Raw genomic sequence first — 23325 nt, 5'->3', positions numbered from 1 at the left:
CCAGACGACTGACTGCCTTATTTTGCCTAATGCCATTAACTGGGAGACGAGCAAGCGAAGCCGTATTGTAGAAGGATGTGGCTGGTGGGTTGGGGCGGTGGTCGTCACTGGGTTCAAACCGCACCCTCCTACCCCTCTTTATTTTTATTTTATTTATTTTTTTTTTATATAATCACCTCGCGAAACTGTTTGGAGTAAATATAGCAAAAGAACTATTGTCTTTAAATCTGTAATTTGTGGCGTGATGGCTTGGTATAAGTGCAGCTTAACAGATGACGTTTACCGGGTTCGTTGGAGAGTATATAAGTCTAAGATGGTACTACAGGTTTGGCGCGAATTTGGGAGGGGGAAGGGGCCCAGTTTAGAGTTTAGATGCTATAGCGCAGTCTTGAAATTGATATATGCATCGTTTTGTGGTTTTGACTGCATTTTAAAGGCCCAAAGAACCCTCCAAAAGCAGGTGGGTCTGACCTGCTGCTTTAATTAAAAGATTTGGCCTATCCTGGATTTGATGACGGGTTTTGACCTATCCCAGTGAGCCCTGGAAAAGCGTTAGGTCCGCGATTTGAAAATGTCGACTAATTTTATTATTGAGAAGTTTCCATTATTAAAAAATTACATATAGCTTAAGAACGCGCTTTCGTCCCCAGTTTCCCCGCTGTGTGACTTTCGAAGTCTTTCAAAAACAAGTCCAGCTGCCATTTTTCTTGGATAGACGGGTGAATGCCCCCCCCCCTTTAATTATGCGAGATTTTTTTAAAATCATGAGTAGGTGGGGGCGGGGAGGCGGTTTACAACCGTATCTGTTCATGGAACTGTCTTACGTGTGGAATTTGTCAAATCAAGGATAGCTTTTGATATCAGATCAGCCGCTGCATTTCTTGTTATTAAACTACCTGTATTTGTGTGACGCCAGTGTATGTAGTTGTTCTAGATGAAGCTGACCGTATGCCAGCACGGGCTCTTGCTCATAAGAGCAGCCCGTAACAGTGTATATATGTATGGTACTAATAAATCGATGGGGATTTTCCCACCCCACGCTTCCTGGTTTCTCACTCCGCCTTTGCATTGCCGAGCGCTCGTTGCGTGTCTTTTGTTTCTTCGGCCCCTAGCTGCAACGCCCTTTCATTCCTTTTACTGTACTTTCGTTCTTATTCTATTTTCTTCCATCTGCTTTGAGGTTTTTCTACCGTTACGTCTTTCAAACCTTTCTGCTCTACTTCGGCCTAAATCTTGGTATTTCAATTCCTGCCTTGTGGTTGTTCTCCATTGGCGTGGTAATAACAAATCTGGCTTCTTGCAGTGTTGAGTATGATGTTGCCAGAATTGTTGCAATGTCGAGTATGATGTTGAATAAGATAAGCAACAATAAATTTACCCAAAAACCTTGGAAAAATTGTGATGTCGATCAGTATTATAAGTAATCAGGCGCCCTTCTGGCGAAGTATTTAATTTTTTTTTCTGTGATGACGTCAGAAGCAGACTATATATTTAATATAGGTGCAGCCTACAGACATTCGTAATTTCGTATCCTTTGTGGGGGGCCTCGTGCTTAAAATATTAATAGTTGCCGTGATGTTAATATAATTGTTTTTATTTAAGTAGTTGCCTATTCACCTTATAAAAACACTTCATGACGTTCCTTTGAGGTGTTAAGTAGGGAGGTGTAAAGTACTGGCACGAGTCCACTGGTCAAACAATGCCACGGTTGGCCTAGTGCCAAAGAGAGAGAGAGAGAGAGAGAGAGAGAGAGAGAGAGAGAGAGAGAGAGAGAGAGAGATGGTGGCCAGAAGGAAAGGGGAAATTTTCTCTCTCTCTCTCTCTCTCTATGTTAATGAAGGCAAGAGTTAGGATAGAAGATTCAGTTCTGGTCGTGAGTGTATAGTCACTATAGTGTGTAGCTGTTCCGTTATTCAGTCTTTCAAACTGTAGTTATAGTTACCACGGCAACGAACTAACGAGTCCCTCCTCCTCCTCCTCCTCCTCCTCCTCCTCCTCCTCCTCCTCCTCCTCCTCCTCCTCCTCCTCCTCCTCCTCCTCCAGTTGGATAACTCTCCTTTAAGGTTAGGGACCCCTCACACACTTCTTTGGAATGGCTGCAACCTCTCTCTCTCTCTCTCTCTCTCTCTCTCTCTCTCTCTCTCTCTCTCTCTCTCTCTCTCTCTCTCTCTCTCTCTCTCTCAAAATCTTATCTCCGCATAATAACATTTCGTTTTACCAAAAAAAAAAAAAAAATAGTATTGAGAGTCAGTCTTCATATGCTTATAATGCAGTCATATCAAAGATGACAGTTCCCAGAAAAAGTTGTTGGCTCTCTTATGCCCTTTTGTTGTTATTTTCTTTGTTCTTTATTGCTGTTCATCGTTCTTTGTTGTTGTTCTTCGTAGCTGTAGCTAGCGACCAGCTGGTTGCAGCGAAGGTCACAATAATGGACGTCATTGATACCCGTTGCTTAAATCCATGTTTTTATTCCTACTACGAATCAGCCTGCGTGTCTTCTTGTAGACTACAGCGTTGCTCTGGTACTGTATACGTGGTATCTTCTTCTGGTATGGCACTGCTTGTGGTATCCTTTCCTGGTATGCAATGTATACGTGGTTTTCGTTTCTGGTTATGGCACTATATATGTGGTGTCCTCTTCTGGTATGGCACTGTGGTATCCTTTTTTTGTATGGCACTGTATATGTGGTATTCTTTTTTTGTTATGGCACTGTATATGTGGTATCCTTTTCCTGGTATGGCACTGTATACGTGGTGTCCTTTCCTGGTATGACACTGTATGTGTGGTATCCTTTCCTGGTCTGGGACTCTACACTTAACATCCTTTTCTGTTATGACACTATACAAGGTATTCCTTTTGGTATGGTGCTGTCTATGTTGCATGCTTTCCTGGTATACTGTATTCGTGGTAGTACCCTCTTCTACGGATGCGTATTGATATGGTATTGTAATCATTGTACCCGAGTCCATGGTATAGAGTACCACATTCAGTAACCTGGTTTTCCATTGTGTATTCCTGGTATACATTGGGGGTACTACCCAACGCTGTAATTGACGAGAAAATCATTATGGATATACATGCAATATACTTTTATATAACTCACTCTGGTTGTGCACGCAATCTCTCTCTCTCTCTCTCTCTCTCTCTCTCTCTCTCTCTCTCTCTCATCTCTATGATATCCTCACGTGAGTAAAGATTTCATTTTTCGGAAAACCAAACCAGAAATAGTGTTGACTCTCTCTCTCTCTCTCTCTCTCTCTCTCTCTCTCTCTCTCTCTCTCTCTCTCTCTCTCTCTCTCCTTTAACTGTTGTTTAGCACCTTTTAATAGTCTTAAACGACATCATTTTGATAGAGATTCGTTAGTAATTCACGTTCTAATGACGTACCTTCATGAACGCTACCTTTTATTATGACTGTTTTGTGTTTTTAATATATTTAATGACACCTACGCCCTCGTGTCACGTGCTGTAATGTCCACGATAAATATAGCGTAGACTGCCGCTGCAGGCGCCATCAATAATCCAGGAATGGTGATATAGATTACATAATGCTCCCCCTTTATTCCTTGGCGACGCGTAGTTCTTTGTGCCTTTGTGATGCTCTTGTTCAAGCTGGTCGTAATTTTTGTCGAGGTGAAAAGAAATCTAAGCTGAAAATAGGCTTTTTAGCACTTAACCAACTTTTTTTTTTCAACCTGAAAATTGCTTTTCAAGGTCTTTTGATGTTGGCTAGTTTATAAGTCGTTTAAGTGTCTCAAGCTGATGAAAGTTTTGTTTTTCAAGCTGGGAACTTTCTTTTTGAAGCTGGAAAACTAAATTTAAGCTGAGAAAAACTTCCTTTTTCGAGCTAGAAAAACTTCCTATTTTCGAGCTGAACGAACTTACTCTTCACCCGTTTTAAGCTGAAAAATTAATTTCTCAAGCTGGAAAACTTCCCTTTTCACGCTAGAAAACTTCCTTGTTCACCCTTTTAATGCTGGAAAAACTTCCTTTTTCACCCTTTTCAAGCTGAAAAGCTCCTTTTTTTCAAGCGGGAATAACGCTGATCAATCTTGAACCAAAATCCCTTTTCAAAACTGGATAAGCCCCCTACTTTTGCAGCAAGAAACGGGGGAAGTAACTGAAGTACGTAACTCAGTAGTCATTGTAAGTAACTTCGTAAGTCACTGCAAGTAACCATTGATCGGTTTGTGGCGGATTGCGCGAACCCTGGATCCCACGACGTGTGTTGGAATAGACTAAGACTTGATTGCAGTGTCCTTGTTTGCTGCTGTTGCCATGACTTGATTTTTGTCGCGTTTGTTCGTGATTTTTTTTTTTTTTTTTTTTTTTTTTTTTTTTTTTTTTTTAATGCTTCCAAGGGAGTTTATTTTCTTATTAGAAGAAGCCGTCCATTGTTGATAGTTTTCTGGAAAACCTTCATATATGATGCGTTTATATGTATATGGTTATATATAATCTTAGTCTTCTGGAATACCTTCATATATGACACGTTTATATGTATATGGCTGTGTACAAAGCGATATATATATATATATATATATATATATATATATATATATATATATATATATATATATATATTGAAGTCAAATGTTTATGGAAATACAACAACCTGGTTATTAAACTTCGTACTTTGGTTTTACAACGATAATTAAAAAGTATGGTACTACCAGCGACGTAGTCTCACTATAGAGAGTTGCGAAGAAGCTAGAGAAATCTAATTCCCCTCCCCCTGAGCACGTAACGAGGACGCTTTATAAACCTCTAGAAATTCTCGGATTACAGTTGAATCATTTTTCAGAAATTGTACGGAATGATATGTAGTACGACCGTATGAGCGTAGCGATTAGTAACAAACTTCCTGATTAGAGAGAGAGAGAAGAGAGAGAGAGAGAGAGAGAGAGAGAGAGAGAGAGAGATAGAGAGAGAGAGAGAGAGAGAGAGAGTAGATAAGAGAGAGAGAGAGAGAGAGAGAGAGAGAGAGAGAGAAGATTTTTGAATTAACTTCGTCAGCAAGAAGACGTTTCGGGGACATTTTTGAACAGTATTTTCTAAGATTTGTTGTATGTTCAGACAACCTGTGTTGATTAAAAGTCGCGTGAATGTTGTAGCAAATGGCTTTCTCGGGCAATTGGAACCGGGAAGTAGTCTCAGGTGAGGTTAGGGAAAATTTACATTGCTGTCATCGAAGTTTTTCTTTTAAGAGAATAAGTTGAGTACAAGAAGTTTGCAACTTGTAGCTTATTTTAAGTGATGGCTAAACCAATATAGTAGTTTAGGTTTTAAGGCCATATATGACTATGAATCGACATTAGTCTCAAATTTTCGCAATTGGACTTCGTACTATTGAAGTGCGCAATTAGTTCCTACATAAAGATACATAGATGCGTTCCTATTCTTTCAGTTTATTATCAAACATAAATCTCCTTGTAAGACACCAGTTCTCTGCATTTGCAACATGTTTAAGTTTTACTAGTTTCGTTAGACCTAATCTAGCCGGGAGAGGTGTTCTAGTTTCGTTAGGCCTAAGCTAAGCTAACCAGAAGCCCGTATGTGCTTGTTTGTTTGTTATTAAGCTTCTTGAAGCTCCTTTTATGCCAGTTATGGGGGAGTTCCAGAGATACTTTCGATGAGCAACGCAAGATAACTTATATGTTCATTGCTCAGGTCTTGTTCGTTTAGCTTCAAGGAAGCCTTTTTGTGTTCGGTAAACACCAGAAACTTTGTTCTAGTAGACTTGAGTTGCAGAGCTGTTTCGTCAGTTGCATTGCAGATTTTAAGTAGGGTGATTTTTAAAAATTTGATTAGTACCATGGCTTAACAAATGCATACATCAAACTACAGGGGAGTGCCAATGCTGACTATTGATTATATTAAAGGTTTTGTATATCTATATTTCAGTTTTACGCAACAAAACAACATTTAGATATCATTATGAGGAAAAGCAGGTTTTGATAGAGAAATATTTGAAGGGAATGGAATAAATGTACCAACAATATGACAAAAAAAAAAAAAAAAAAAAAAAAAAAAAAAAACGTTTAAATAAGATTCTCTTTTGTTGGGGAATAAGTACGGAGGAGGATTATGCGCGAATAAATACAGTAAGCTTCACATTTGAAGCCTTTTCAGAGTGAGCCTCGATAAGCTTCAGTGCAATGATAGATAGGTGTCTCTTTCAGTATTTGTGTACATAGGTCTCTCTCTGGATTTGTGCACAGGGGGTCTCACGATTTGTGTACATAGGTATCTCATTATTCGTGTACATAGGTTTCTCTTTCAGTATTTGTGTACATAGGTCTCGCTTTCAGTATTTGTGTACATAGGTCTCGCTTTCAGTATTCGTGTACATAGGTTTGTCTTTCAGTATTCGTGTACATAAGTCTCTCTTTCAGGATTTGTGTACAGGGGTGTCTCACGATTTGTGTACATATGTGTTTCATTATTTGTGTACATACGTGTCTCGGTATTCGTGTACATAGGCCTCTCTTTCAGTATTTGAGTACATAGGTCTCGCATTCAATATTTGTGTGTATAGGTCTATCTCTGTGTTTGCGAAAAGCCCTCGACAAGGAGAGAGAGAGAGAGAGAGAGAGAGAGAGAGAGAGAGAGAGAGAGAGAGAGAGCTGATTGGCAGGTAATTACCCAAAGAAAGTAACCAATTTCAACGGTGTCTTTGGAATAGAGTTGCTCGTTGTGTGTAACTAAGTCATCTGAAACGTTTTTTTTTCCGCAGTGACGATGCGACTTATTTTTCCCACGTGACGGAGAGCAAAGAGGGAGGGGGAGGGGGGAGGAAGAGGAGGAGGTTAATTATTATGGAACTCTTACTCTTTAAATGTGACCCAATTAACTTTGGCCCCTAAAGGTGATGGGATAGTGCTTGTGACATCTTGGGTATTTTGTGAAGAGGGGGGAGGGGGAATGAGTTTTTTTCTTTCTTGTAGGGCGTATGGTACTTCCGTACCTTTTATTATTATTATTATTATTATTATTATTATTATTATTATTATTATTATTATTATTATTATTATTATTATTATTATATTATTATTATATTATATATTCACTGACTTGCATTTCAAAGAAGTAACTTAAGGTAATGGGAAATGCAAAAAGAGGAGGTCGGTTATTGGAGAAGAAAAATTAGACTAATAGAATAAAAAAAATTGATTTAATCAGTATATTTCGCAAACCTTAAATCATAAAATGAAAGTTATATAGATAGATTTGGGAACGTAGTATATACAGGAAGCAAGCAGAAACTTTGCATGCTCTGTGCTTGGTTATAGATCCAAGAGGGGCTCGAACCCCAAGCAGGGGAGGCCTCACTCCTAACCATTACCCCCACCCCACACCACACCACGCCGAGAACCTGGTAACCATCGTCACTATGACAACGGTCTTAACTGACTAAACGAAAGTACAGACTAATTGATGTTTTTAACTTTTTTTTACGTACTTAACTGTTTTTAGACGTTGCAAAATTCTGATGTGCTTTGCTTCAAACATATACATATATATATATATATCTTAACTTTTTTTTTTTTTATTCCCTTCGCAGGCAAAATGGTGACCGAAGGCAAGATTACCGGTTTGGTCATAGAGGACAGCGTCAGCGTTCTGAACCAGAGGTTGGGTCAGCTGAACCAGCTTCGCAAGAGTCGGCATTTCTGCGACGTCGTTCTGCAGGTAGAGTGACTTGCTCTTTTTGTGTGTGTGTGTGTGTGTGTGTGTGTGTGTGAAAACCGCAGGTATATATATATTTTTTTGTTCTGTTCTAGAATTTTTTTCTTTTTCCTTTTTTCATTTGTCTGAAAACTGCAGTATATATTTTATATTTTTTGTTCTAAGACATTTTTTTTTCTTTTTAATTTTTTTCATTTGTCTGAAAACTGCAGGTTTATTTTTAATCTTTTTTGTTCTAAGAATTTTTTTTTCATTTGTCTGAAAACTGCAGGTATATTTTTAATCTTTTTTGTTATATGAATTTTATTAAAACTTTTTTTTCCTTTTAAATTTGTTTGAAAACTGCAGGTATATTTGTTATCTTTTGTTCTAAGAAATTTTTCCTTTTTTCCTTTTTTCGTTTGTCTGAAAACTGCAGGTATGTTTTTTTTATCTTTTTTGTTCTTAGACATTTTTTTCCCTTTTAAATTTGTCTGAAAACTGAAGGTATAATTTTTATCTTTTTCGTTCTAAGAATTTTTTTTTCCACTTGTTTGAAAACTGCAGGTATACTTGTTATCTCTTTCTTCTAGAGAATTTTTTTTTTTAATTTGTCTGAAAACTGCAGGTATATTTTTTCCTTTTTGTTCTAAGAAATTTTTTTTTCTTCGTTCATTTGTCTGAAAACTGCAGTATATATTTTATTTTTTTTTTTTCGTTCTAAGAATTTTGTTTCTTTTTTTTTCCTTTTTTCATTTGTCTGAAAACTGCAGGTATATATATTTTTTTTCCTTCTAGAAATTTTGCTTTTACATTTTCCTGCAAAGTGTAGCAACCATGTACATTATTTTTTTTTACGTTATGGTGCATGTTCAGCTAGAGTAAACATTATAAGGATGTCCATATAAGTCCCGGTGCCATTACAAGTATTTATTGCTCAGAATGGTACTGGGACTTTATGGACACCCTGTATATACTTTTACATTGTGTATAAATATATATTTTTTAGATACGTTGTAAATGGCCCACAGTTTTTCCCAGCCTAGTTTTTAAAAATTCTTTTAGTTTCGTTTCTGACAGACGGAACATATTGCTTTTTTTTTTTTTTTTTTTTTTTTCCTAAACGGTAACACTTTCAAATTGAGGTCGCCGCTTCATCTCTCTCTCTCTCTCTCTCTCTCTCTCTCTCTCACACAAAATAGTGTCTAGAAAGTGTGCAGTTTAGAATTTATTTGCAACTGAATGAATTTATACTGCAGTGTTGTATATATATATATATGTTTAAATATTTCCAGTAGCCCAGATTTAGATACTTACCACTGCCGCTAGACTTATTATTTTTTTTCTTTTTTAAACCGTACATGGCAACATGTTTATAAGATCTTTTACTTATTCCGGTAAGGTTCGTTTTTTCCGGTTTCCATTAACCCCAAACTTATCTTAGCTTCCGGTGTTGAATTTGAACCACCTGGTTGGTTGTGCCCACTAAAAGCTTCTCTCTGATAGCCACAGACAAAAAGCTTCTCTCTATTAGCCACAGACAAAAAGCTTCTCTCTATTAGCCACAGACAAAAAGCTTCTCTCTATTAGCCACAGACAACAACTGCACTATAAGAGAACTCCAGCAGCTTGGTGAGACTACTCCGAAGACCTATAGTACTAACTTCCTCCTCAGGCAGGAGAGAGAGAGAGAGAGAGAGAGAGAGAGAGAGAGAGAGAGAGAGAGAGAGAGAGAGAGAGAGAGCACAATTACCGTAATTGCTGCTGGAGGGAATATGATTGCATGAAAGCACCAGGTCAAACCGGTTTCGTAAGTGTGTGCGTCAGAACTTATATAGTTCCTCCTGTGCTCTCCTAACCCTGTGAGTCCAATCTTCGTATACCGCCTCAGCGTCTAGTCTTCGTACCTCCTGTGCGTCTAACCCTGATGAGTCTAATATTCGTTCCTCTTATAAATCTGATAATCGCTCATCCGCTGCGTCTAATATTCCCCCTCCACCCCCCCCCCTTCCCTTCACCACCTTCCGACCCCCACGTGTGCTTTAATATCTTCCTTCAACGCAACAGGAGAATAAGATGATTGATTATTTTTTGCGTGTAGGTGTTGGCTCATAATAAAGGTCATCCGGAGCTGAATTAGGCGAATATATATATAAAAAAAACTAATATATCTCAAAGCAGTTTTTTCAATCTTACGCTGAAAGTGTTTAACTTTCTTGTTTAGGAGAGGCATGACTGGTAGTCTCAAATAGAACGAAAATCAGTCCTATATTACTATATCATTAGTGGCATTTGACTTGGCATTTCTTAGAGATGCAGTGCTCACCTTTATGAAGCACGAGACTCGGTATAATGCCACTTTCAAATATTTATAAAAAAGAAAATCTTTATACTAATCGAAATAATCGTCTTGGTTACTCTTAGCGACTAACAGGAATTTTATAAATAGTGTCACGAATATATATACATATATATATATATATATATATATATATATATAGATATATCTATATATAATTAATTATATATATTCTATATATATTATATTAATATATAATGTAATCTGGTAAAAACGTAACAGCAGCCCTTAGGAGTCTGCGTTTTCGGCATGTCGTCACAATGCGGACCACGCGAATGATTTAATAAGTTAGGTGTGTAAGCAGTAAATTATTTTTTATTGCAGTTTTAACTAACATTTCGTCCTCGATTTTTGGTATAGGAATGCAAGGTTACAATTGTTAAATATCAGAACAAAAACATTCATATAACTCGGCTGGTCTGTATGAGATTGAATGCTCAAATTTTGAATTACTGTATATGAGAGAGAGAGAGAGAGAGAGAGAGAGAGAGAGAGAGAGAGAGAAAATAATATATTATCAACTTCATGCGACTATCGATCGGCAGAGCAAACTGCAGTTCATGATATCCTTGTGGATCAAATGCCATTTCAAAATTTTGTGTGACGTCATTGGCCCATCTGCTTTCTCTTCTGTCTCTCTCTTCTCTCTCTCTCGCTCCCTCTCTCTCTCTCTCTCCCCCCCCCCCTCCTCCCCTCCCTCCTCTCCCGGCCGCTTTCCAGCCTCGTCCCACTCCCGCCCCTCCCCCCCCCTCTCCAGTCTCCCTCATCTCCCTCCTTCCCCCCCCCTCCCTCTCCTTCTGCCCTCCTCCCCCCCCCTCTTCCCCGACTCACCGCTCCTCTCGTCTCTTCTCTCTCTCTCAACAATTTCATACTTATTCCATTTGTCTTCACGTGATGAAGCTCAGCGAGCGAAAATAGAAGTGTTACAACCCCTCCCCCCTACGTTTATGTTGATGCATGTGGTAAATGATAAGTTTTAACAAATATATGGTAAATTAATATAACTAGAGAATTATTTTCTTCAGCTTACCAACCATCAACATTATTTTACAAATCCTGGTAAACTGGGGTGAATTAAATTAGGTCTAGTGCAAGTATCCTGACGTTCTTGTTACACGCCCTCTCTTAAGAGTTGGTCCTTCCCTCCACGCCCCCCCCCCCCTTGCATTTATAGCTAAAATTTCGTCCCAGATTTAAAGGGAAAAAAGGGGGGCGGTGTTCAAGGGATAGGGAGGCAGGTAAATAATAAAACATGGTAAAACCAACTCTAGTCTAGAGTAATCGACTACAGAAAACTAGTTATAAGGTGATACTTTTGCATTTTTTCATAAACCTTTGAATCTTAGTACCGCAGTCTTGTTAGAGAATAGCTTAATAAAGAGATTTTTAAATTTATTTTTCCCTGGGGCTCGCGCTTAAGGGTGGGGGGACGCGAGCCCTCCCTAGATTAAGAACCCCACACTGGCCTAGGGTTTGTTCTCGTGACGTCATCGCCGCCGCGCTCTTCAGTCAGCCATGCTGGGAACGTTCTCTTCCTCCCTATTATAGTCCTTCGGTCGCGAGAGATTTGTGGTTAGACAAATAAAAAGATGAATGACAACGCGAAAATACTAATTCTTCATTTGCTCATCAGTATATAAAAATGCATTTAGGTGAATTTAAATTACCAGCGAATTCGTTATGGTGTTCGAATTCACCAGAAGCCTTTGAAAGACACCGGAGAACCATTTTCCTTATTTGGCGAGAGACAACCGAACACGTGTCTGGGGAAACTGGATTGCCAAAGAAACTATCTTCTAAAAGGGATTACGGGATTACTGTCAGGTGGACAGATGTGAATTTGGACAGTGCTACAACGGTTATAGAGAGAGACAGGCCAACGTGTATCATTAGTAAATAAATATACATTGTGTGATGAACTAAAAAATTTAAGTTAAATATATATATATATATATATATATATATATATATATATATATATATATATATACACGTGTTTGCAATTCCTTGTAATGGTTATAGACATACTGTATACTCGGATGGTCAGTAGCTGTAGATAATGTCGAAATGAAAACATTTGCCAACTATTTTGGTGTATACAGAGATGCAACGAGAACAGATTCTCTCTCTCTCTCTCTCTCTCTCTCTCTCTCTCTCTCTCTCTCTCTCTCTCTCTCTCCACCATAATTTTTGCTATAGTTCTGATTTTTACTTTCCTGGTGATAGGACGTCCTTGAGTCCCTTGGGTATCGATCCACGAGTGAACATTATTCCACGCGAAAAGGTGAAATGTCATTGGAGCAAGTGGTTGGGAAGCCAACAAATAGCTGGAGCTGACGTCGAGAGAGAGAGAGAGAGAGAGAGAGAGAGAGAGAGAGAGAGAGAGAGAGAGACAACCGTCGTTAATGAGATTTCGTTCTCCAATTCCTGCGATGCGCTTTCACGGCCTTGAGAAAGTTCTGTTGAAAAATATATTTGTTATACTCAGATTTCGGCAAGGACTCTTGAGGTTTAAATTTAGCGAGTTATTTAAATTGTTTGTATTCCGCACAGTACAAAAATAGACTACAGTGCACCTGCATGGACATTAACTTCTTAACGTAGCAATTTGTTTCGTATACGTAGTCCTAAACCGTGAACAGCGCTTTGCTTCATAGTCAAAAGTTTACAAATATTCGACTTTCTGATGGTCTTGCTAGCTGGGTAAGTGAGCGATTATTTAAATTGATTTGTAACGCAACACATAAGTAAGTGTATTGCAGGTCATTTGTCATGGTAAAGGATTAAAGTACGGTAGAGTAATGGTAGGTGGCTACTCCCAACTTGGCCGTGATGAAGTCAAATCCTGTTAACGTTCACTTTAGATCCAGCTATTCAACCTACGGTTACCTACCCGCATTCAAGAGTAATGTCTATCAAGATGCCTGTAATCGCCCTATATTTGTTTATTTTCGTACTCAAATCCCACAAACAAAATGCTATGTCAATAAACTTCTTTTTATTTAAAGAAACTCGGAACTTTCCCTTGGCTAGGGAAGTATGCAAGGTCAGCTGTGCATAGCAGCGTATGTCTTAAGAATGTAACCTGACAAAGTATAGTATGCGCAGGAAGCATTTTTCCTAATGAGATTAGTTCTAGTTTGTACTGCTCGCTTTTTTCATGACTCGGCAGTAACGATGAGTAATTTACTCACACGTGTAATGTCTGATTTGGAGACTAGGTTTGTGGAAAAGTCTGTTCTAGTGGAAAGTGTGTAAAGTGTAGAGCAGTTTCAACTGTCGTATTTTCTCAACTAGAATAGCCTAACGTTCAAAGAATTGTTTGTCCTTTACCACAACAAAGGAAAATGCCATAGTTGGATACAGATTATCGTAATCTATTGTATATTAAGTCCTTTTGAAGGGAAAGCATCGTAAGAAAGCGTGATTTATGATAGAATACAGTAGATGTGGTTAATACTTTTGTATCTAGAGTCAACTGAAACTGGTTAGTGGCTTCATGCTACTCATTGAGGTTGCTGAAAGGAAACCCACTTTTCCTATATAACAAGAAGGGGCGATAGTCCATTTTCTAACAGGCTGTATTTTGATTTTTCCATTTCAGGTTGGGAGTTCCGAAATCCATGCGCATCGGTCAGTGCTCGCTTGTGCATCTCCTTACTTCTTCGAACTATTTACTGCAGAGGATGACCGGAAAACGGCAAGGGAAGGAAAGGTATTATTTGCAGCCATTTATTAAGCCTTACAGAATTTGCAGCTTTTGAATAAGTCTTGCAGAATGTTCCCCATTTCTCCTAATTGTTTCAAAGCACTGTCCATTTTCAAGTGAAAATCCTTTCAAACTTTAAAATTAAAATGCATGTACCTAGTACTTCTCATTTTATTGGTGCATAAAGGACTGAATCTCAGTCACAAGCTGAACACTTTTCCACTGTTTGCAGCTGCTGTATAAGCTGAATGGTGGTTTCGAACGGGACTCTGTTGAATGTCTCGTCCACTATGCCTACACAGGATGTCTGGATGTCCAACATCCTTTGGTGAAGTCTGTTTTCATAGCTGCCAATCGATTGAAGGTAAAAATCTCCACTTAAAATTTAACAGCCAAGACAGTTTCCCAACTGTTAGAAAGTTACTTACTGTCTGGTATAATTTTCCTCTTATCAGAATGGACCACATTTGTTAATATGTATTCTGTTAATCTTACTGTGTATTATGAACTTTGCCACTTGTAAAGATACTTTTTAGTAAAGATTCTGATTGCAATTTCCAATTTATTTGCTTGGCAGATGGAAACTGTCTCGCATGCCTGTGGCGAGTACCTGGTAGCTCACTTGACACCTGAAAGCTGCTTAGGGATCAGGGCTATCAAAGGCATTGCTTCAAATGCCAAATTAGCCGAGCGCATAGATGAGTACATTCAACAGCAGGTAAGTTCTCTCTTCTCTCATTAGTTTCTCTTGGCCACTTTCTATTCAGCTTTGAATCCATCATAACAGCTATTCCAAAGTTCTGGTGAATGGGATGGGAAATTTCTATTGTCATATTTTCTTAATTATTTGAATTTATCACAAATTTATGTAATATATTTCATTTGATGACACATATGATCATTTCACATTGTTGTTCGTCTATGGTTTTATAACTTTAGCAGCATTTATACTTGCATGAACAAGAGAATTGCCATTTAACTTTAGTTCATTCTTCTGTAATAAGTTGTTTCATTTGTCATTTACCCAGAGTGACTTGGTGTTGGTTACCAGAGATGCCATGGGCGTACCTAAGCTGCAGGTGTCAGTCATCCACATAACCCAGGATGAGGCTAACATTACAGGGCGGGCTCTTTGTAACCTTGTTTTAGAGTGGCTCAAGAAGCAGGTTATTGAGGAGGACTTACAGCTGGAATTATTGAAAGAGAAGGTAAAACTATGAAGAGATTTTAGCAAGTCTCCCCAGGTTATGATCTGATTTTGTTTTTGCTGTTAATTTGGGGGTTAATAAAGAATTTTTAATTTACAGCAAGATTAAGATTGATTTTCTGAACCTTATGAATTTAATGGCGCTTGCAAATTCTCTACTCCATAGCTCTCTCTCTCTGTCTTGCCACTTACTGATATAAGAAATGTCTTTGTCAACAGAAGCACATGCTGTACCTGAACATGGACAATTCGCTCCATGATTGCACAGACATTCAGTCTGGTGAACTCAATGATTCTGATATCGTTCAAGACTATAAAAAGATGTCAAGAAAACTCTCTCAAACAAACATCAAAGTAAGTTTCTTACATATTTCCGATAGTAATGTGAACATATTTCCTTTCCATTATCTTATAATTTACTAATTATATATCAGTACTTCAATTGGTATATACTAAACGCTGGTTTTGTACAGGTACGTAGGAAATCCACCACACCACAGCCTGTGAAACCTCGTTTGATGCTGTATTCTCGCAGCATATCTGACAAAGATGATTCAGAACAAGATACAGAGTGGAAACTCATAGCATATTCTCAAGTAGCCGGTAAGAAGTTCTTTAAACATTCAAATTTAATTTCCAGTTTACATACTTTAAATTAAATGAAGTCAGCTGAGAGAAAATGTTCAACTTTAATTTTTATATTTGGGATTAAGTTTTTTTTTTAAAGATCACTGGTATGTATTATTTCAAGGAACATGCATTAATTACAGATTAGCTCTAACAAGTGGCTTGAACATGTCTGTTTTGAGATGATTCAGTTGGAAAAAAACATCATATTTAGCAGGCTCCATCATGTCATCCAGACTAATGATATGTGGTTTTTCATGAAATCAGAATTTTTATGTATGTATTTCTCCCACCAGATGGTGCTTGGGTTGCTGTTATCACACTGAAAGGCTCTGTGGCTGTTTTGTCTGTGCAGCAGAAAATGGGTAACGCTTCTCCAACATCTACTCCAATGTCATCTCGCCCATCTTCAGTTGAGAAAGTGGATTTCTATACAGTCATCCCTCACATGGCCTCCCCAAAATGTGCCACTGGAACTGGGAATCTCAATGGACGGCTGTTGGTTTGTGGTGGTTACGACAGAGGTGAATGTTTAAGAACTGTGGAGACTTACTCTCCTGAAACCAATATCTGGACAGCAATGCCTGCAATGCGTCAGGGTCGTGGGCGTTTTGATTTGACTGTTTTGGATGGAAAGGCATATGCTGTAGGTGGCTGTGATGGATCAAAGGAATTAAGTAATGTAGAAGTCCTCGATGAAACTGCCTCCAAGTGGATTAGTGTCGCTCCCCTTCCTCTGGCTCGTTCTAACACTGGTGAGGCAATTGCATGTTTAAAGTTCATTTCTACTGATGTTTCTTCTGCTGTTTTGCAGGAAAACCTGAAAAGGATGCAGGAATCCTAAGGAGATTGCACTAAAGTGCAACAGGTCTTGTCTGTACAAAAGGAGTAGTGCTAAAAAGGCAAGTGGCTGTATCATTGCTGAATCAGTATTAGTTCAACAGTAACCTTGTGAGGCTCAGATGCTTTCCTTTCTCATCTAGGCAACCTGGATTGAATGACAGTTTGGCATTAATAGTCCTCTTCCTTTCTCTTTCCAACAGGACAGTCAAGTATCATGGAGTCTCAACTTGCTAAGTGTGGGCAGGAAACGGGCACAGAATCATTTTTTGTCCTGGCTATGATCATCTGTCATTTGAACAAACTACAGGCAGATTTATTGGCCAATTTTGCAGATGTTCATGTGCCCATTTCTTGACCTCTCTCTCGAAGCAAGTTTAAGGTAGCACTGTTAGTGGGGACGCAGATCTACACAACACTTGGAGAGTAACCTTTTGGCTCTTTATAATATGATACAGGTAAGTAATCATGATGAGGTGTTATCGTTTTGCTCACCAAGCACTCATAAAGGGACGTCATTGCATTATCTTGCTAATGCTCACATATTTCATGATATTCCAATATGTTTTCCAGATAGGAGACATAATTTGTGACGCGCTCACAACTGGATGCCTGGAAGCGAAGCCAGAGGAGTTGGTCTCTTTTTTTCCGTAGTTCCAGTTTTGGGTTAATGCTTGTTGGAATATCCCAGGATTTATTTTCCCATCTCAAAACACCAACTCGAATAAAAGTATCCCGATTTAAATGGCAGCAGTCTAATTCACTGTTGGATTTTGTATGTAATGGCTTTTCATGTGTACTTTTCTATAGGTGCAGTGTAAGAGTTGGCTTTTGAAGGTGACAGTTTTTACCTGCATTTTCCCCTTTCTGTGGAGTAGGACCCTTCTCACTGTCAAATATTAATGCTGCTTTCAGGAATTACAGTGGCGTAAGAGAAATTCAACATAGAAACTTTGTTTCAGGGACAAATATTTTTATTATAAAATGTCTAGTTATCTAATGGCATTTTCTTTTCATTAGTTTGCACCGTACAAACAGGATTGTGGCAACAGTGTGGATGGGTCCTATTCAAATAAGAGTAAAACCTAGTTTCTGATTACAGTATTGAAGTTAAGATCTTGGTAAATTTTTTTGGAAAGCACTATCAAAGTTTGCTATAAATCTTTCCGAGCATGGGATCAGTAGTTTTAACTGTATTTAAATTGCAATGACATTTACAGCAAGTTAATTTTCAACCTTTATACAGTCTTTATAAAATCAAGTTTGCAAAATAATGAGAATAAAATAATTCTACATGTAATTGAATAATAAAAATTTTATTTCATGAACATTTGTTGTACTGTAGATTTAATTCTCTCTTTTTGTTGAGAGTATGACCAGTATATGTATGGTATTTTATTTTTTCCTCTTTTTGCATTTGCATTATTTGAATATGTAACCTGCTCTTTTTAGGTTTGGTTTGTACTTTCCATGTCATTTGCTAAGTATGCTAAATATCTTTGTCATTTTAGATCTTTATTTTAGAAAAATTATTTTTTTGAGAGTTTGCCTGGCCTTTTTAGTAGTAAAATTAATGAAAACTTTATTAATAAGTAAATATATATTATTGTGAAATTTTTGTATTTATAAAAAAAATGCTGTTCCCATGCTTATTGCAAATTTTACATTGTAAAACAATACTGTACTCAGAATCTTCCTTTATGCTATGACTTGACTTTGGTAAAAATGGATGGACAATCTCTTCATGGATTGTTTGTTACTAAGTAAGTCGTTAAAGTAAATGTTTTTCATCTTTTGTAGGAGTTTGCAGTGTTGATGGCAGGGTATTCTGCATAGGCGGATGGAATGGCCAGTATGGTATCAAACAATGTGATGTGTATGATCCCAAACTCAATCAATGGACAACTATTGCTCCTTTGCATGTTGGTAAGTTTTTTGTGAACTGAAGCGTTACTTTTTACACACAATTTCAAGGAAAGGAAATAATTTTTGTTGATTAAAAATAAATTTTTGTTGATTAAAATTCAATTTACATTTTAATCATTTTTGTTGATTAAAATCCAATTTACATTCTAAATATTCACATTTCAGGTCGCTATCAGGCAGGAGTTGCTTCGCTTGCTGGAAAAGTGTATGCCATTGGAGGCTGTGACTCTTGGAACTGTCTCAATTCTGTGGAAGTTTATGACCCAGAAACAGATATGTGGAGATTTGTTGCTCCAATGTCAACACCAAGAAGAGGCTGTGGACTCTTGGAACTGTCTCAATTCTGTGGAAGTTTATGACCCAGAAACAGATATGTGGAGATTTGTTGCTCCAATGTCAACACCAAGAAGAGGCTGTGGAGCTGAAGTGTTTAAAGGTGAGGAAGAAAAGGATCGCATATACTTCATATTGTGGTGCAGTTCATACAATAAACTTGAGTAACTTGAAGTTTTTCCTTGTGATAATTAAAAGCTAAATACTTGACAAGAGTAAAAATTGTTGTTTTTTGTCAATAGGTAAACTGTATGTAGTTGGAGGTTCTGATGGCACCCAGAGTCTGTGCTCGACTGAAATTTATGATCCAGAGACAAATGCTTGGATGCCTGGTCCACCCATGACGACCTGCAGAGCCAATGTTGGAGTTGCTGTTGTCAAAAACAAATTATATGCTGCTGGTGGCTTCTCAGGTAAATAACATTACATTTGTTTCTGACTTTATTGAAGGACCTTTGAATTTTAATCATTTTTAAATAGAAATTTATATTTTTAAAAACTCAATTTGATATAGAAAAATGCACACCCCGTTTAGAAGCAAGCAGGATTAATATCTCAAGGTAGTTTGAAACCACTGAGTCAAATTTCTAGAACCTTGTACAGCTGGCTGAAAGGAATTAGTCATAAGATGGAAATGACAGCAAGGTAAAGTTGAAGAAATAAGACAGCTAGTTTGGGAACGACTAAAGTTAACTTCATGAAACGATAGAAAGTAATACATCTGGATGGTAGAGGGATGTGGGAAAGAAATTTTTATACGATACTGTGAACAAATTAAATGGTACCCTCCTAAATATCAAAATAATGTTATTCATGAAGCAGTTTTCTTGTTAGGTGATTGGCATCAATTTGGTGTACAAAGAAAAACTGAACTGATGTATTGTTACCGAGGGGTAAAAGATACAGTACACTTTATGAAAATGGCTTAGAACATTGAACATTACTTAGTATGCAGACTTTCAGGCTGTTCTGCTGAAATTCTCATTCATTGAAAAAGGGTTTAGATAACTTGACTGTACCCACCACATTTAATTTTTTTCATTTTTACAGGTAAAAATTTCTTGAACAGTGCTGAATATTTGGATCCTGATACAGATGAGTGGACCAATTTCACCCCAAAACCTGAGCTTTTGAAGTCTATCCAAGACAAAGGTCAAAGTATCACAGGGAATGAGCATAGTAAAACAAGTAATGGACTAAACCACTGCGACTCTGAAGAAGTATTTGAGAGAGATACTATTACCACCCACCTGAAGATGGAGAATGGATGTAATGGTATTACAAATGGTATTCACCCTATAGCTGCCAATGGTCAAAGTCTGTAAGATGTCTTTGTCTTTGGGGGGACAGGCACAGGGGTGTGTTTCCTCAGGTGTAATGGCAAAACTGTTGCAAGTCATGTTTGCAAATGCAATCAAAGATAATGCTATTTTCTGATTTGGTCTAGGATCTCTTGGTAAAAGAATTAGATCGGTTTGTTGACCAGAACGGAAAGCTTCCCTTCCCAGATACATACATGTGCCTTCTGTACCTCTTGCTATGAGGCCCACCCCCTCCCCCATTAGTTATCAGACCATGATACGCTATATCAGTTATATAGGAAAAGTATTAAAAACTTTTATCTTTAATAAGTAAATTCCTTAATCTCATTATGGAGAATTTTGATGGGGTTTACTCCTAATTTCTGGTGAGTTTTCTTGCCTGTGGTAATGGAGAATCCATTAGACCTATATTTTATATCGCACTACAGATTTATTATTTTTTAATTGTTTAACTTTTATGGCTGTGGAAAACCTTTGTTAAATATTGTAGGGATTGTCTAAAACTTCTGAGATCTTATCTTGTGCCTCTTTATTATATAGTTTTTAAGATCATTTTGGGAGAGAAATTTTAAGACATTGATGTTTATGGTATTGTTTCCAAAGTGGTTCATGGGATCAATTATTCACTTAAGCTCTTTGCATATGATTTTTGTTTTTGTTGGCTTATTATGGCAACTAACTACACAAAATTTAAAAGTGCCAAACTGGATTTATGGGTTAATCTTGCATCACTCAGAACTTAATGACAAAGTAGGTACTACTATGAATAAGAATGAATACTTATGAAAATTACAAAACGTTCCAGCAAGTGCTTTCAAGTTCCAAGTGTTATGATTTTCCAAGAGGGACAAAATGTACAGTAGAATAAATAAAGACCCCTGAAATATCAAGTATGCGGAAAAGCTGTTGCTTGTGTGCTCAACCAATGTCACTTCAAAGGACTGCAAGACCTGTCTTGATCAGACAAATGTGATATGTCATAATTATTATTAATCCTTGCACGAAATGAGTTTAAACAGTGGAGTAGGTTGTTAATATTTTAATATAAAGCAAAGCTTTAATATTCAAAGTTCTGTAGAGATGCACTTTAATGGGTTTTCATTTCTATATACTGGAAGACATATCACAATCTTGTTTCCAACATACCGACGCGAGCCTGTCAATTCCCCTCTCCGTCCAACTATTCCTGCTGTGCTTTTTATAACTTCTTTTCCTCAATGCAAGTTGCTCATAGATAACTTTTTGTGCACTTCTTGAAAGTATTTACTTATGTACAAGGTAATATCTTGCTTTTCTGTATGTCATTAAGGTGTACATGCCTATATATAGTATACATATATACGTACTCTATTGAACAGTATGTGTACTCTTTTAAGTGTATTTGTACATGCAGTATGCATGTACAACTTTGTATTAATGCATATTTGTATATTTACACACACACACACAGGAAAGCTCCTTGCACAGTAAAGGCCGATTTAATAAAATAATAAAACTGAAAACTGCAAAATTTGTAATACAAATAAATTGCTTAGTAGCAAATGGCAAAGAGAAAATTTGTGTTAGTTTTCTTAAGTAAACTGACCCTTATGATTGATATCCATGCAAAGGGTTGTGTTTGTTAAACCAAAAGCAAGTTTTAATATTAGTCTAGAATTACATGGGAAACTTTTAATTTATTAATAGCAATAATTTGTTCTGTCTTATCAAAGTTTCAACTGTAGATTATACAGGTTGTAGCATATTTTTTCCCCCAGTGTCATGACTTCAAGTAAGTGAAAGTTCCCACAGCAATGGAAGATGAAGTGGATCTTTTGTAGCCTCAATATTATCAGCCTTTCATTTGGTGCGAATAGTATTTGTCATGGGTTTCTGTCTGAGAAACTGAATCACATGTAGCAGCATTGTTGGAGCTTGTCGTATAGGGAAAGTCTTTTAAATTGTTCAAGTGAGGAAATGTACAAGTTTTATTATCCATTGATATATGTTTAAGCATAAGTGATTCTTAATGGTTAACTCTGGGTAAATCAAATAATCTTGTGACCTTCAACAATTGAAAGCCTTATACTGCAACTTTTTTTTTTTTTTTTTTTTTTTTTTTATTTGGGTGGCTCAAGTATATAGGTGTTTATTATACTCTCTAATATACTGTACCATTGACTACTATGTAATTCAGTTAACTGTGTTGTCCTAATAGAATCTGTTAAAGGTAAATCCAGTTCATGACTAATATCAGCATAGAAAGGCAGGTTTCTATATTGTATGGGGTCTTACAGGAATATATTTTCAATTAAATAGTTTAAATGAGATACGATAGCTGTACTTTGCATAGATGCTCTGGTAGTTATTGTATTAATTAATTTGTTTTCACCCAAACAGGCACACCAGTACTGCAGAAAGTAATGTGTGATATATAATGTATACTTAAAAATGAAGAGCCTGAAAATTTTTCATTCTTGGCTTACTATGTCAGAAAGGATATTATAATACCAAAGTGTAAATAGTTAGTGGTTTTTTTAATGGCAATGACATTTGCGAAAAGACTTTTAAGAAGCAGTGTAGGGTCAAAGCCTTTTAATTTGCTACAGCACTGTTTTGAGTGCAAAGTTAATATATGAGAGATATAGGATTTTTCCAATATTGTCAAGACACAATTACCAAGCGCTTGCTGGTCGGTTAGCACTTCTGAATAAGCATCGCATTTGACGGTGGCTTTCTTCATAATATACCTCACTTTTTTTATATATTTGAAGGGAAATAAAGACTGAAATATATACTGCAATACATGAGGCTTAATGAAAAAACAAAATGTAAAAAAAAAAAAAAAAAAAAAAAAAAAAAAAAAAAAAAAAAAAATTAGCAAAAGCTGTGATAGGACAAACTATGAATTAATTTATGTTGAAAATTATTCCATGTTTAATCCATGAAATGGGGTATGTACATTGTTACCTCTAGTATTATCTGTTTGCCCAACCAATAATTTTTCCTTTTCCACTTGACTTCCAAAACATATCTACATAATTCATATCCTAATGCAATGAAATTCCTTTTAAACTTGTTTAATGCTACTGAAGAGCTTCCAAGTGCTACAAACTGTCATTTGGTCAAGGTCAATTTGAAAATTGCAGTCTTGGTACAGTACTGCTTGTATTGTATTAAGGAAAACAAATTATTTTACAAATTGTTTATTGGTAATACATGTGCTATTTTGCATACCCAATATTTGCTGTGGAGTTAAACCATACATTGTGCTTGAAACATTTGCATAAGGAGGTGCATTATGAATTTTTCCTGAAGATCAAGTGGGTTTTTTGTATTTTGCATTTGAACTGA

The 23325-nt window shown here is 37.0% G+C and overlaps 1 protein-coding gene across 1 annotated transcript in view; it reads left to right on the top strand.

The window, feature by feature from the left end:
- Window positions 1-22857, top strand: part of LOC135224673 (influenza virus NS1A-binding protein homolog B-like) — a 29605-nt gene extending 6748 nt beyond the window's left edge. The window contains exons 2-14 of the mRNA XM_064263913.1: window positions 7566-7693; window positions 13633-13743; window positions 13970-14101; window positions 14315-14455; window positions 14766-14945; window positions 15164-15298; window positions 15418-15547; window positions 15868-16326; window positions 18212-18337; window positions 18503-18652; window positions 18750-18773; window positions 18913-19083; window positions 19721-22857. Of these exons, the coding sequence (XP_064119983.1) occupies window positions 7571-7693; window positions 13633-13743; window positions 13970-14101; window positions 14315-14455; window positions 14766-14945; window positions 15164-15298; window positions 15418-15547; window positions 15868-16326; window positions 18212-18337; window positions 18503-18652; window positions 18750-18773; window positions 18913-19083; window positions 19721-19995 (2157 nt within the window). The 5' untranslated portion in view covers window positions 7566-7570 and the 3' untranslated portion in view covers window positions 19996-22857. The remainder of the gene's footprint in view (window positions 1-7565; window positions 7694-13632; window positions 13744-13969; window positions 14102-14314; window positions 14456-14765; window positions 14946-15163; window positions 15299-15417; window positions 15548-15867; window positions 16327-18211; window positions 18338-18502; window positions 18653-18749; window positions 18774-18912; window positions 19084-19720) is intronic.
- The last annotated feature ends 468 nt before the right edge of the window (window positions 22858-23325 follow it).

Source organism: Macrobrachium nipponense, chromosome 12, assembly GCF_015104395.2.
Source record: "Macrobrachium nipponense isolate FS-2020 chromosome 12, ASM1510439v2, whole genome shotgun sequence".
Taxonomy (NCBI): Eukaryota; Metazoa; Arthropoda; class Malacostraca; order Decapoda; family Palaemonidae; genus Macrobrachium; species Macrobrachium nipponense.
This window is presented reverse-complemented; position numbering and strand designations above follow the sequence as displayed.